General features: G+C 44.4%; 3 protein-coding genes across 3 annotated transcripts in view; 2 read left to right on the forward strand and 1 right to left on the reverse strand.

Moving 5' to 3' along the window:
- LOC126561202 (WD repeat-containing protein 61) overlaps positions 1 to 5639 on the forward strand; it is a gene marked incomplete at its 5' end in the record, with an annotated part of 144319 nt that extends 138680 nt beyond the window's left edge. Inside the window, 3 exons of the mRNA XM_050217148.1 lie at positions 4489 to 4795; positions 4859 to 5097; positions 5170 to 5639. Of these exons, the coding sequence (XP_050073105.1) occupies positions 4489 to 4795; positions 4859 to 5097; positions 5170 to 5628 (1005 nt within the window). The remainder of the gene's footprint in view (positions 1 to 4488; positions 4796 to 4858; positions 5098 to 5169) is intronic.
- LOC126562951 (uncharacterized) lies at positions 708 to 2201 on the forward strand. The gene is made up of 3 exons (XM_050219557.1): positions 708 to 916; positions 1036 to 1518; positions 2114 to 2201. The coding sequence occupies exons 1-3, from the start codon at positions 748 to 750 to the stop codon at positions 2143 to 2145; spliced, it is 684 nt and encodes a 227-aa protein (XP_050075514.1). The 5' UTR covers positions 708 to 747; the 3' UTR covers positions 2146 to 2201.
- Positions 3425 to 4270, reverse strand: LOC126563073 (protein NDUFAF4 homolog). The gene is made up of 3 exons (XM_050219683.1): positions 4049 to 4270; positions 3882 to 3973; positions 3425 to 3790 (listed from the first exon to the last, which is right to left on the reverse strand). Exons 1-3 carry the CDS (start codon positions 4191 to 4193, stop codon positions 3452 to 3454), a joined length of 576 nt encoding a protein of 191 aa, XP_050075640.1. The 5' UTR covers positions 4194 to 4270; the 3' UTR covers positions 3425 to 3451.
- Positions 5640 to 10829: the final 5190 nt, after the last annotated feature.

The raw sequence follows: 10829 nt of genomic DNA on the forward strand, positions 1-10829 counted from the left end.
TTCTGAGGCGTGATGGGCGTCGTTTGTGGAATCTTTCGCTGCAACAAGGGAAATTTGTGCCAAAGCATATATAAATTATGCTTCTCCTATTTCTTTATAAAATAAGCTATATTACGATGCAACCGTATAGATAATTATGATCGAAAAATGTTAAATTTGACAGTCAAATGCAAGCTTTAATTGACAATTTCATTTATTTGTGAGTATTTGAATCTTCATCTTTTCTTCAACAATATTACAGCTAACGTTGAAATGATTGTATATTTCATAGCGAATTATTGTCCAAACATGTTTTAAATTACATTCCCTATAAAAAAAATTCAACGCGTCCGATAAGGTCCTTCGCTGACGTTGCTGTCAAAGTTTTGTTGAAGATATTTGCTCACTGGGAATAGCCCTTTCAGTCAAAAAGAAAAACGACGGTGGACTCTTTCTTCTTTCACATACAGACGATAATGATAACGAAAATATCCTAAAACTAAGTCGCATGCTGCCGAGTGTTTTCTTTCCTTAAGACCAAAAACATCATTTTCGCATTCTCTATCGTACAGTGGGCGCTTATGTGTTGTTGAATCTAAAGCTTTTTGGTTTGCCTTAAAAGCAGGAACACCAAAACCGTTTCATAAACAAAACGTAGCAAGTGCGTCGCGTCGTGTGGTTGTAGGGGAGAGTGTTGCAGCAGCAGTGAAGCAGAAGTTGGTGGTGGCGAAGGCGTCGGATAGAGAGCGGTCCAAAGGAAAAGAAGTCATGTATCCGGATCGTCGACTGTACCTGCTTGTGCTGTACGTATTCGCAATACATCTTCGGATGTCCATCGGAGGTAACCCACGGGACAGTGCCCAGGTCAGTGCCCGGAATGCACCGAACAATGCCACCAACAGCAACAGTAGTGTGAGAAACAGTAGCAGCACCAATAGTAAGCATCACTCCAGACGAGCGCACCTCGTGACATGTTATCGTTCGCATTCAGCTGGAAATCTTGGTCTTTATCGTTTTTTTTTCGGGTTTTGTTTGCTTTGATTTGTTTTCCAACAGTTGCCTGCCGGGAGGATGTGCTCGACCAGTGCCCTCCAAATGCATCATGTGATAAGGGTCAATGTGTTTGTCTGTTCGGCTACAAGCTGAATCCCACCTATCACGGGAAGAACACTACCAGCAGTCTGTCCCCTACACCAGTTCCGAGTACCAATGTTGCCTACATCACCACGTACTGTATGCCAGATGAGACTGGCGCCAAAGCAACCTCCCTGCACGGAGGAACGAGCAGCGATAGCAACAAAGCACCGAGCGAAGCAACGAATGGAGAGGTTGGTAACATGGGACAGCTGCCACTGCGGGAACCTGTCGAAGCGCATCACATCCTCGGTGGCGTACTGATACCGCTCGCCTTCGTAGTGATACTGGTGGGCAGTGCTGTTCTGGCCAAGCGTGCCGCGCTCTGGTCCCGACTGCGACAACGGTTCGCAGCGCACCGAAATCGCCACCGGCGGCGGCCCGCTTACGAAGACGTGGTGCTAGGTAATGATTCCGATGATCCGCCTTTGATCTAAAACGAAAGCAACCACTGAACCCAACCAGCACCAACCACATCATCTTCTTCTTCTTATTTTTCTTCTCTGTCTCTGTTCCTATCTGATCCTATCTGCCCTTCAACTTCCTTTTTAATCGCACCCTCCTCCAATAGTCACTCCGTCAGTAGAGCACCACCGTTGAGGTCGTTCGCTGCGGTTGGTGCAAGCATGTCGAATCTAGAGCGTAGCTGGTGTTGATATCAATGTGCTTGTTGGATTTTTTGTGTAGAGTAGATCTCTGTCTGGTCCTTCTGGATCTTCCAAAGCCAAATGCTGACCCATCATCTCCCAGAGTCCTCGGTATCCCAAAAAAAAAAAAAGGATAGCATTTCAGCACATCTACTGATAGCAAAACCTTCCACACATTTACATCATGCGTAACTCTCTCTCTCTCTCTCTTCTCTTCTCTGTTTCTCTCTTACTCTCTGTTCTCTCTTTTTCCGTTCCAACAAACCTCCTTCACCTTACTAACAACCCCCAACTAACCACCAACCGCATACCAAATCATCCAAAACATCGACCGACAACGACCGATATTGCAGTAGGCTTTGAGCCGCAGACGGGCAGGCTTTGAGAACGCCAAAGAGAACTTTACCATGGTGGCGGGATGGTGTGAATTTAAGTAGATATATGCTTGTGTGTTTGCTAACGTACCCTAGAGTGCAAACTTCCTCCTAACCCTACGTTCCTTATCGAGAATGAGAGCGTTCCATAATAATACGCCAGTGGTATGTACGAAGAGATCTTAATCTTAAGTTAAAGTTATTGCGTGAAGATGGGAGGAGGATAATCGATAAGGAGAATAGGTTGATGCGTAGCGATTGCTAAGAAACGCACAGAAGAGGGGCAGCGATAATATTATAATCATGCCAAACAATATATGGAGAATTAGAAATTGTAAGCGATATAATGATGAATGAAAGGAGTTCATAATACTGGAAGGCGCGATATTTGTAGCGTACAAATGCCTCATGCGAAATTAGATAGCGTAGTCGTGTTGAACACACACAATCGCACACCAAAAAGAAAAAAAACAAAGGAACTACGCAGTCATACAAGAATTTAGAGAACATGAAGACCGAACAGATGTTTGAGGGATACATTTTTAACAGACTCCACACATCAACCGGAGCTCATTTGAATCAGAGATTTTTCTTCCTTCCAGAGTAGTAATTAAGTAATACATAATACAATAATTTAGAAGATAGGAAAAAGCAAACAGCCATACACGCGTGTTTGTGGCGGAATAATGCTCTAGTTGTGTAAGATTTCATACAATATAGGTTCCTTTTATCAGGCATAACAGGTTACATACAACACAAATCTATCGCTGATGAGATTAAGGACGACGAGTCGAAGGAGCGAAGGGTGGACGAGAGTGTACAGTATCAGAAATGCGATCTACTAAAAGCATTTCAGGAAAGGGCATATCACTGTATGTATGGGGGGAAAAGGAATCGGGTGTAACGGGAGGAATTGTATTAAAGGGGGAAGATAGGGCGTCATAAATCATTTCTAGCAGCCACTACCAGCAGCAGCTATTTTACGGTTTCTTCCTTTTCCCCCCTAACAACACATTCCCATATCATTATAGAGTTAATTTATATCGTTTGTAACACGTTCGTTTTTTTTTTGTTCATTGTGTCTCTTCATCTTCTTAGCTACTACTATTACTTCTTTACTACATTGAGCCATAATTTTCGTCATACCAAAAATATGTATTCTGTGATAAATTTCAATAAATGTCTATATTTTTAATAAGGTAAAACTACACTAACGTCCAACTGTGTAGATTCACACGTTTTCGGAGCACGAGGAGCATTGGGAGAAGTCTTTGATGTTAAGCCTTTTTTGTTTTGTTGTTGGACCGATTCTATTTTCTACTCAATCTGCTTCGGAGCTTCCGTTGTTGCTCGTGTTAGTACTCGGCGCCGTTCAAGGTTTTTGTCCGGTAAATGCACCTCAAACGATTTAAAGTGGTTGAGTATATTTTTGACTAGCGTTTCCTTCATGCTGTAGTACTCTGCTATCTTTGCTGCGGTCCACTGTTGTGGATCGGTTTGATGGTTTGCAATGAATTGTACCGCTTGCCGTAATGTGCAGCGACCCTTCGTTACTGTGCGCGGTTCGAGATGACCAAACTCGTACTCTTCCACTGTGGAGCGATTTATCGGCAGAGGTTTATCTGGATCCTGTGTTTGTGCAGCTTTTGGATCAATCTGCAAAAAAAAAGGAACGACAGAGCACCGTGTGCTATTGTGACATCGTTTCGGAGATGTGCCGTTTCGTTCTGAAATTTTTGCTTCATACCGCGACATCTTTTGAGGTAACGTACACTTGGCGCAAGTTTTCATCCAACTGCACATTCTTACGGCTCTGTTCTTCCACAATTTCTGGGTGCTCTGCAAGGTATGCAATTGTGTTTAGTTAGTGCGCTAACCAGCATCGAAGGTTGGCATCCCCTTTGGTATGTTTACCTTTCAGCACACGCTCCAGATCACGCAGATTGGATTCGTACTTTGGTGCCGGTTTGGGTTTTGCTTGCGATATCACTTTTTGGGCCCGATTTTCTACATTAAAACGTTGCACCTGCCGTCCGACAACAGACATTGCTTTACCCATCTTTAGTGAGGATTGCTGAGCCTATAATTTTCTGTTTAATATCAGCAGATTGCGTAAATACACCGCACCTGTCATATGCGGTGCCGATGAAACCTGGGATTTTGACAGTTCAATAGACCGGTTTGTTTTTGCTGCCCGGAAAAGGCTTTAATTTTTTCACTGGGCAGTTGTCACAACAATCAGAAATAACGTACAACAGAAAAAAGCAAACAAAAAAAAACATGGTACGCTAAACTTTCGTTGGTTTAAAATCGATTAGTTTTTCACTAAAACCACTGCAAATATCCAATTTTAGTACTCTCTACTGCACAAGGAGGAAGCGGCACACGAGGAAAGCATTTGGTCCTGTGCTTGGGGCCGCATAAAGGTACGCTCGGAAGGGGCCGATGAAGAGCACGATGACAACTCACGCGATTCTACTACCGCAAGCAAAAAGGACGCTGCTAGCGAGGAGTACAGGGATTTTATCGTTACCGGCGGAGTGGATGATACGGTTAAGATTTGGGACGTGATGCCCGATCGGAGTAGATTTAAACTTCGGAACACCTTCACTGGACACTCGCTAGGCGTCGTTTCGGTGGACGTGAGTACTAGTGGCGAAGGTAAGTGTACGATTGAGTGATTCCTTGGGCGAAAGTGGGTAAATGAGTTTTCTTTTGTTGCAGTCATTGCTAGCAGTTCGCTCGATTCGAGCCTGTGCATATGGAAAGCGGAAACAGGACAGCTGATGAACCAAATATCGCTCGGTCCGGTCGATCTGTGGACCGTGGCATTTTCACCGTGCGATAAGTACATCATATCGGGTTCGCACGAGGGAAAAATTTCTCTCTACAGTGTGGAAACGGGCAAGGTGGAACAGGTGCTGGATCCACAGAACGGAAAATTTACGCTTAGCATCGCATACGTATGTATCGGGCATCGGGGAATCACCACACAACATACTGCTTTTTTAAACCACAAAAATTGCTTTTTTTAGAGCCCCGATGGAAAGTACATTGCCAGTGGGGCCATTGATGGTATCATTAACATTTTCGATGTGGCTGCCGGTAAGGTGGCACAAACGCTCGAAGGACATGCCATGTCGGTGCGCAGTTTGTGCTTCTCCCCTGATTCTCAAATGCTGCTGACGGCTTCGGACGATGGCCACATGAAGTTGTACGATGTAGCACATTCCGATGTAGTGGGCACCCTGTCCGGGCACGCATCGTGGGTGTTATCGGTGTCCTTCTCGGGCGATGGGAAAAAATTCGCTTCCTCTTCGAGCGATAAAACGGTTAAAATCTGGAATGTCGCTGAACGGCAATGTTTTCACACCTTCATGGAACATGCGGACCAGGTTTGGGGCGTACGGTACAGCCCTGACAGTAGCAGTGTGATTTCGGTGTCGGAAGATAAATGCATAAACATGTACGATTGTCCACCGAATGTTGTATGAAATTAATAAAAGCTATTACTTTCCTTAATGGGTCTTGATCAAAGATGTTTCTCTCTTGTTTCGTCATAATCGAAACCGAATTCGAGGTCTGCATATATACATAATTCAACAACCGTTAAGAGATCACAAAACTTTGACAAGGGTATATGCAGTAGAAAATACGTGACATACATTTTTGGATTTTGATTTCTTAAAACGCAAAGGAATACGGAACGATCGAATGATTCATGTTGGTATAGAACAATAAAGAATTCGGTAAAGACATTTCTTGTGGTACGAAAATGCCTTTTATTGGCTGAATTCTCGACCATTTATTACATTTCTTATAACTTACACATTAAAAGCCTGAAAATTGGTTTTCGCAAGTGGAACCATGTTTTCGTGTACAAATATTCAATATAAAAGACTGCATTAGAACCCGGTATTCTTGCATAAATCAATCTTGTTCGCACTTCATTAATACCCAACACCCGCGATGTCCTCCTTACATATACCCAATAAAGAAGACGAAATTTGATCCTTTTCCTTTCATTTGGGGTTCAACTCTCTTTCTCTTGCAACAACCAAAGTGGCTATGTTGTCTTCGGTCTTAACTTGTGAATGCTTCGAATTGTCGCATTTATTCCTCTTTGATTCAGCAATGGGAAAATATATTAATAACAGTGGGGCCTCTCCAACCCAAGAAAGCGGAAAAAAGGTTCGAAATGAAATGGTGGTCGAACTAAAAGTCCTCCGTCCCCAATGTCCCGAGGGTTCCGTTGGGTTCGAATTCCACATCGAAACCGAAATCGTTCGCGGCACGTAATGTTTATCTCCGCAATGGAATTACACTTCACAGGCTACTGATTTCTTCCTTCGGAACCATTTCATGTTTGATCTGCCCTTTTCTCGTCTCGTGTTCAGTTCAGTGACACTGTGGTGGCCCTGGTTACCCGAAAAATCCCAAGACGCAGCAAAAAGGGGCAGGTCAGTAAGTATGTGCTAATATTATGCAGCTCGTTTCCGGCCATGGGGGCATAGAGAAAGTGGAAGAGGATATATCGGTAATGATGTAAACTTGGGCAGAAGGTCGTGGGAAGAACAAAGCGCAAGAATCAAAGCCTGAACGGATATGGTTGAACTGAAATATGTGACTATGTGGTAGGACCGTGTAGGGATATAAAAAAGTTTTTACGCATTCTAACGCATGGTGGCGTCTATGTGCATAATTGTGTTGGATTCTGACAAATAATCGTCGAAATACGAACGTTATTTCTCGTACATTTGAAATTGTTTATATCTGCCATAATTGTATTTCATGGCAAGAAATCGATTTGTCTCTTTCACTCTTCACCCCTTTACACCCCGTTACAGCCGAACGCCACACATACACGCACATCAAACCCACACTATGTAACCTACTGCGATCGCCACAAGCGCTGCAGCAAGTAGGCTTTGTTTTTGTTTACAGCACCAAATGCACCCCAGACGGTGTGGGGTACTGCTGCTTCGATCCCACATGATGACTAATGCCTCTCCAAGACCAAGCCTACCAAGATCAGTGTGCCGTTCGCAATTTAAAGCTGCAACGGTTAATTGCGTAGTAATGTGCACCGCATTTGAGGTAGTTCAAGATTGATGCGGAAGGTCGCTTCCGAAAAGATAAAGGGTTCACAACAAAGAGCCTTCTTTGTTTTCCCGGTTGGTCCATAAAATTGGTCCCGATCTAATCTGCATCAGCTGAATTCGCTCATAAATATTCTGGCATACGACGAACATGCCATATGCATATGTGTGCTACAAAACATATACATATCTCGATTGATTCGAATTGCAAAAGAGTTGCTAACCGTGGACATCGGAGGGACGCGATGCTCGATGTCCACTTGAGATAATTACTTGAACAACGAGAATTCTATACTGCCGTTGGAAAAACTATTGGTTCAATGTGTATGAGTGTGGTTACAGGGCATGGGGAAGTTACAGAGGACCATTTGTGTACTAGGGAAACGTAGCCCATAATCACAAAAGAAGCATGTAACGCTAGGGTGATACAAGAATAAACAATTGATTCTTGTTGGTGAAGAATTCCTTACGGTTAATATATTTTCTTGCTAGATAAATCATTTTAAGAAACGCAAACGAATCGTAAATCTAGCATAGAACGTTAGCAAAATTGCATTTTCTCAATAGAATTTTTCTGCAGTAAAGTTCAAAATCTGAATTTTAGTCACATACTGGCCAGTCGACATAATAAACTCGTTTATGTCGACTCGTGTCCAGTCGATGTTTATGTTGACATTCAAATAGGTGTGCGTAAGCCAACATCATAGTGTGAGTGTGTAAGTGAAACATCCCTTTCACTCGCAGTCTCGCTCTCGCGCACTCAATCATCCCTGTCTCGTATGTGTAATTCATCCCTTTCGAACGTACGCATCCGTCTTCCGGTGCAATAAGGGTGGATGGTGCTATCTCTGTTTCTCGCGCTTCGTGTTCGCGCTGCGTTACACACGGCCTAGTTGAAAGTGCAATTTGGCGCTATTTTTTATGAATTTATTATACTTAAAATAGGCAAACACTCTTAAGTTTGACTGTAACACAAGTTTTTTTATGTTGAAATACATAGAAAATATTTCAATACATTAAAAACATCCCAGAAATTACCTTTTCCAACCAAAATGGTGCCTATAAAAACAAAAATGGTGACACAACCATTGATACCGCCTAGTGTGTACTGGTCCATTGCTGTGTTCGTGGAGCTTACCGAAAGCTTTTATGCTAGAAAATTGGACCCGACGGTATATATGTGCGTGAACGCTAGCGGGAGGGGTGGTAAGGCGGTGTGAGGGTGGGCGAAAGAGGGAGGGAACAAGTAAGCAACCACCTCGCCTCGAGAGCGAACGCTTCCATGGCGCTTACAAACAGTCGTTGTTTCGCGTTTTCCCATGCTTGTTGGCCAGGCCAGTGTCCGTCTCGCGCTATCGTGTCGTCGGCTGCAGTTGCAGTTGACTCGGCGTACATATCGCGGACCTACGCGTGTACCATACCATTTCGCGTTTTGTGTCTGTGATGCAGTGCGTGTGTGTGTTTTATCAGGAGACTTCAACTAAGGCAGAAAGGTTCACCGGAACAGATCCTTAAGGAGAACGCGTCATCTACAACCTGCGCTTGTAACAGCGAACCAAAGGGTAATGGCCGTTTCCGGTGTTTCTTCGGGGTTGGGGTTGAGAATTCTTTCCTGACGAGCTGCTGTTGCGTCAGTGCTCGTTTATGATTGATCGAGATCAAGCGTGCTTTGTGGTCAAATTAAAGCCGCAAAAGAACATTGCTCTCTACTCTGTGTGCCGGTGTGTGTGTTTGTGAGTGTGTTTGTGAGAGGGTTGTTCGAAGATCGGCGTCAGTTTCCATTTCCCAGTGTTTAGGGGTGGGTAATGTGATAGCATGCGAAGAACCAAAACCAAACGTGAGATCAAGTGGAACCGCTTCAGCTAGAAGTTGTTGGCAGTCGTTTTTTTTGTATAAGACATCAATAATCCTCTTTGTATACCGGTGTGTGTGTGTCTTCGATTGATCGCGGTTGAACTTTAACCTTTTAACAGTTGATACACAAACAAGATCAAGTAGTGTGACTAGAATTGTTGAGGAATTTCTTCTTCTTCCGATGCTATTTTGCATATGAGATCCTGTCCTTTTGTAGCATAAAAGTCGAATGGTTAGGTGAGACGCTTAAGTGTGTGGGTTGCCGTAATGGCATTTTGGAGAATTTTGGGGACAGTGAAACGTTTTCCCAATTTAGAAACGAATGTACGATCGTTAACTCTAATGCGTTGGTTGGAAGATTCAACCGTGTAGGATCATTTTGGAGATGTTGTGTATCTGAAATTCACCATCGGCTGGACATTGGACTTTGGTACGAATCCGCCATGTTCGTTTGAATCCGTCGTCTGCCATACCTTCCTTTAATCTTCCACCTTCATCGAAAGATTCTCGTTTCATTCTCTCTCTCTCTCTCTCTCTCTCTCTCTCTCTCTCTCTCTCTCTCTCTCTCTATGGTGCAGTAAACCAGTGAGATCAGTTTGCAAAAATCAGACGCAAAGCCGCAATATTGCGCTAGAACGGAACCGTACGCGAGAGTTAGCGCGATTGCATAAATTAATGCCCGCCGGACTCGACGATGAATAAACATGACACGATCGTGTCATCGGAGACGAACGGGAAACAAATAGTAGAACAAGTAAGTCGTGGTGCTGCTGCTGCGGAAGGTGTAGTAATGGTGGGGAGGAGATCCGATGCACTAAGTCACACGCAGTTTGTCGATCACGATTCAACCACGATCGATAACCACCCCTTTACTCTTCGGGAAGGGTGGTCGCAGATCGTGAGTAATAAGATCGCCATGTGCACCACCGGGATGGTAAATTGCACGTTGCAAACAGGCAGCATACCATCATAATCGCCCTCCATTCACAGGTGTGCGCCCAGATATGATTTTTCATCGTTCGATCGTCACCGTATATTGTAGGTCCCTCGCGACGAGGTCAAATTTGTGTGCTGAAGAATGCACCGCGAAAAAAATAAGTCCAACACCTTCGCTCGCGAACCGGCGAATTTGTTTCCACAGGACAAAAAGTGAAATACAACCGACAGATCGAAGACAGCGAGGCCAAGACACCAATGCAGGAGCGAGAGAGCACACCGCCAAATTAAAAAGGTCGAAAAATTGGATCATTTTTTATTTTCGATTGCGCTCGATTGCGCGGGACTCTTTTTGGGGATGAACATTTGGAAGAAAGTTGGACTCGGGGTGATCGGGCGTAGCGACACAAGGGACGGGCGGAAAACAGCGCGACGTCGTTCCAAAGACACTGTTCTGGTCCGCGTGCGTTCGACGCCGCCGTCGTCGGTGTAGTTGTTGGTGTTGGATACGCGGAACGAAAATAGAAATTTATGCCATGTGCTGCTACGGGGGTCGGGAGATCCACAGTCCGTGATCTTCGGCACACGTATGACAACGTTTCCCTTTCCCAAACACCAACCGATCGTCTGCCGCACGCGCGCTTGAATTCATCCAAACCCGTGCCATCCAGTACTATTCGAAGAGTTGTGCCGTAGATCGTAGAACCCGGAAGATGAAGGCCCGTTGGGCGAATGTCTCGTGCCGGCACAGACAGTGATATTCTAATCACCGGTGTTCTAATGTCTGCAGACACCCATCAGGGCGA

Source organism: Anopheles maculipalpis, chromosome 3RL, assembly GCF_943734695.1.
Source record: "Anopheles maculipalpis chromosome 3RL, idAnoMacuDA_375_x, whole genome shotgun sequence".
NCBI classification, from domain to species: Eukaryota; Metazoa; Arthropoda; class Insecta; order Diptera; family Culicidae; genus Anopheles; species Anopheles maculipalpis.

Excerpts from the sequence above, each read along its gene's own strand:
- LOC126563073 (XM_050219683.1), bottom strand. The coding sequence starts at position 4,193 with ATGGGTAAAGCAATGTCTGTTGTCGGACGGCAGGTGCAACGTTTTAAT. Across the intron at positions 3,974-4,048 it reads TCTGGAGCGTGTGCTGAAAG|AGCACCCAGAAATTGTGGAA; the intron begins GTAAACATACCA and ends CATACCTTGCAG. Across the intron at positions 3,791-3,881 it reads TTACCTCAAAAGATGTCGCG|ATTGATCCAAAAGCTGCACA; the intron begins GTATGAAGCAAA and ends TTTTTTTTGCAG.
- LOC126562951 (XM_050219557.1), top strand. The coding sequence starts at position 748 with ATGTATCCGGATCGTCGACTGTACCTGCTTGTGCTGTACGTATTCGCA. Across the intron at positions 917-1,035 it reads AAACAGTAGCAGCACCAATA|TTGCCTGCCGGGAGGATGTG; the intron begins GTAAGCATCACT and ends GTTTTCCAACAG. Across the intron at positions 1,519-2,113 it reads TTACGAAGACGTGGTGCTAG|TAGGCTTTGAGCCGCAGACG; the intron begins GTAATGATTCCG and ends CCGATATTGCAG.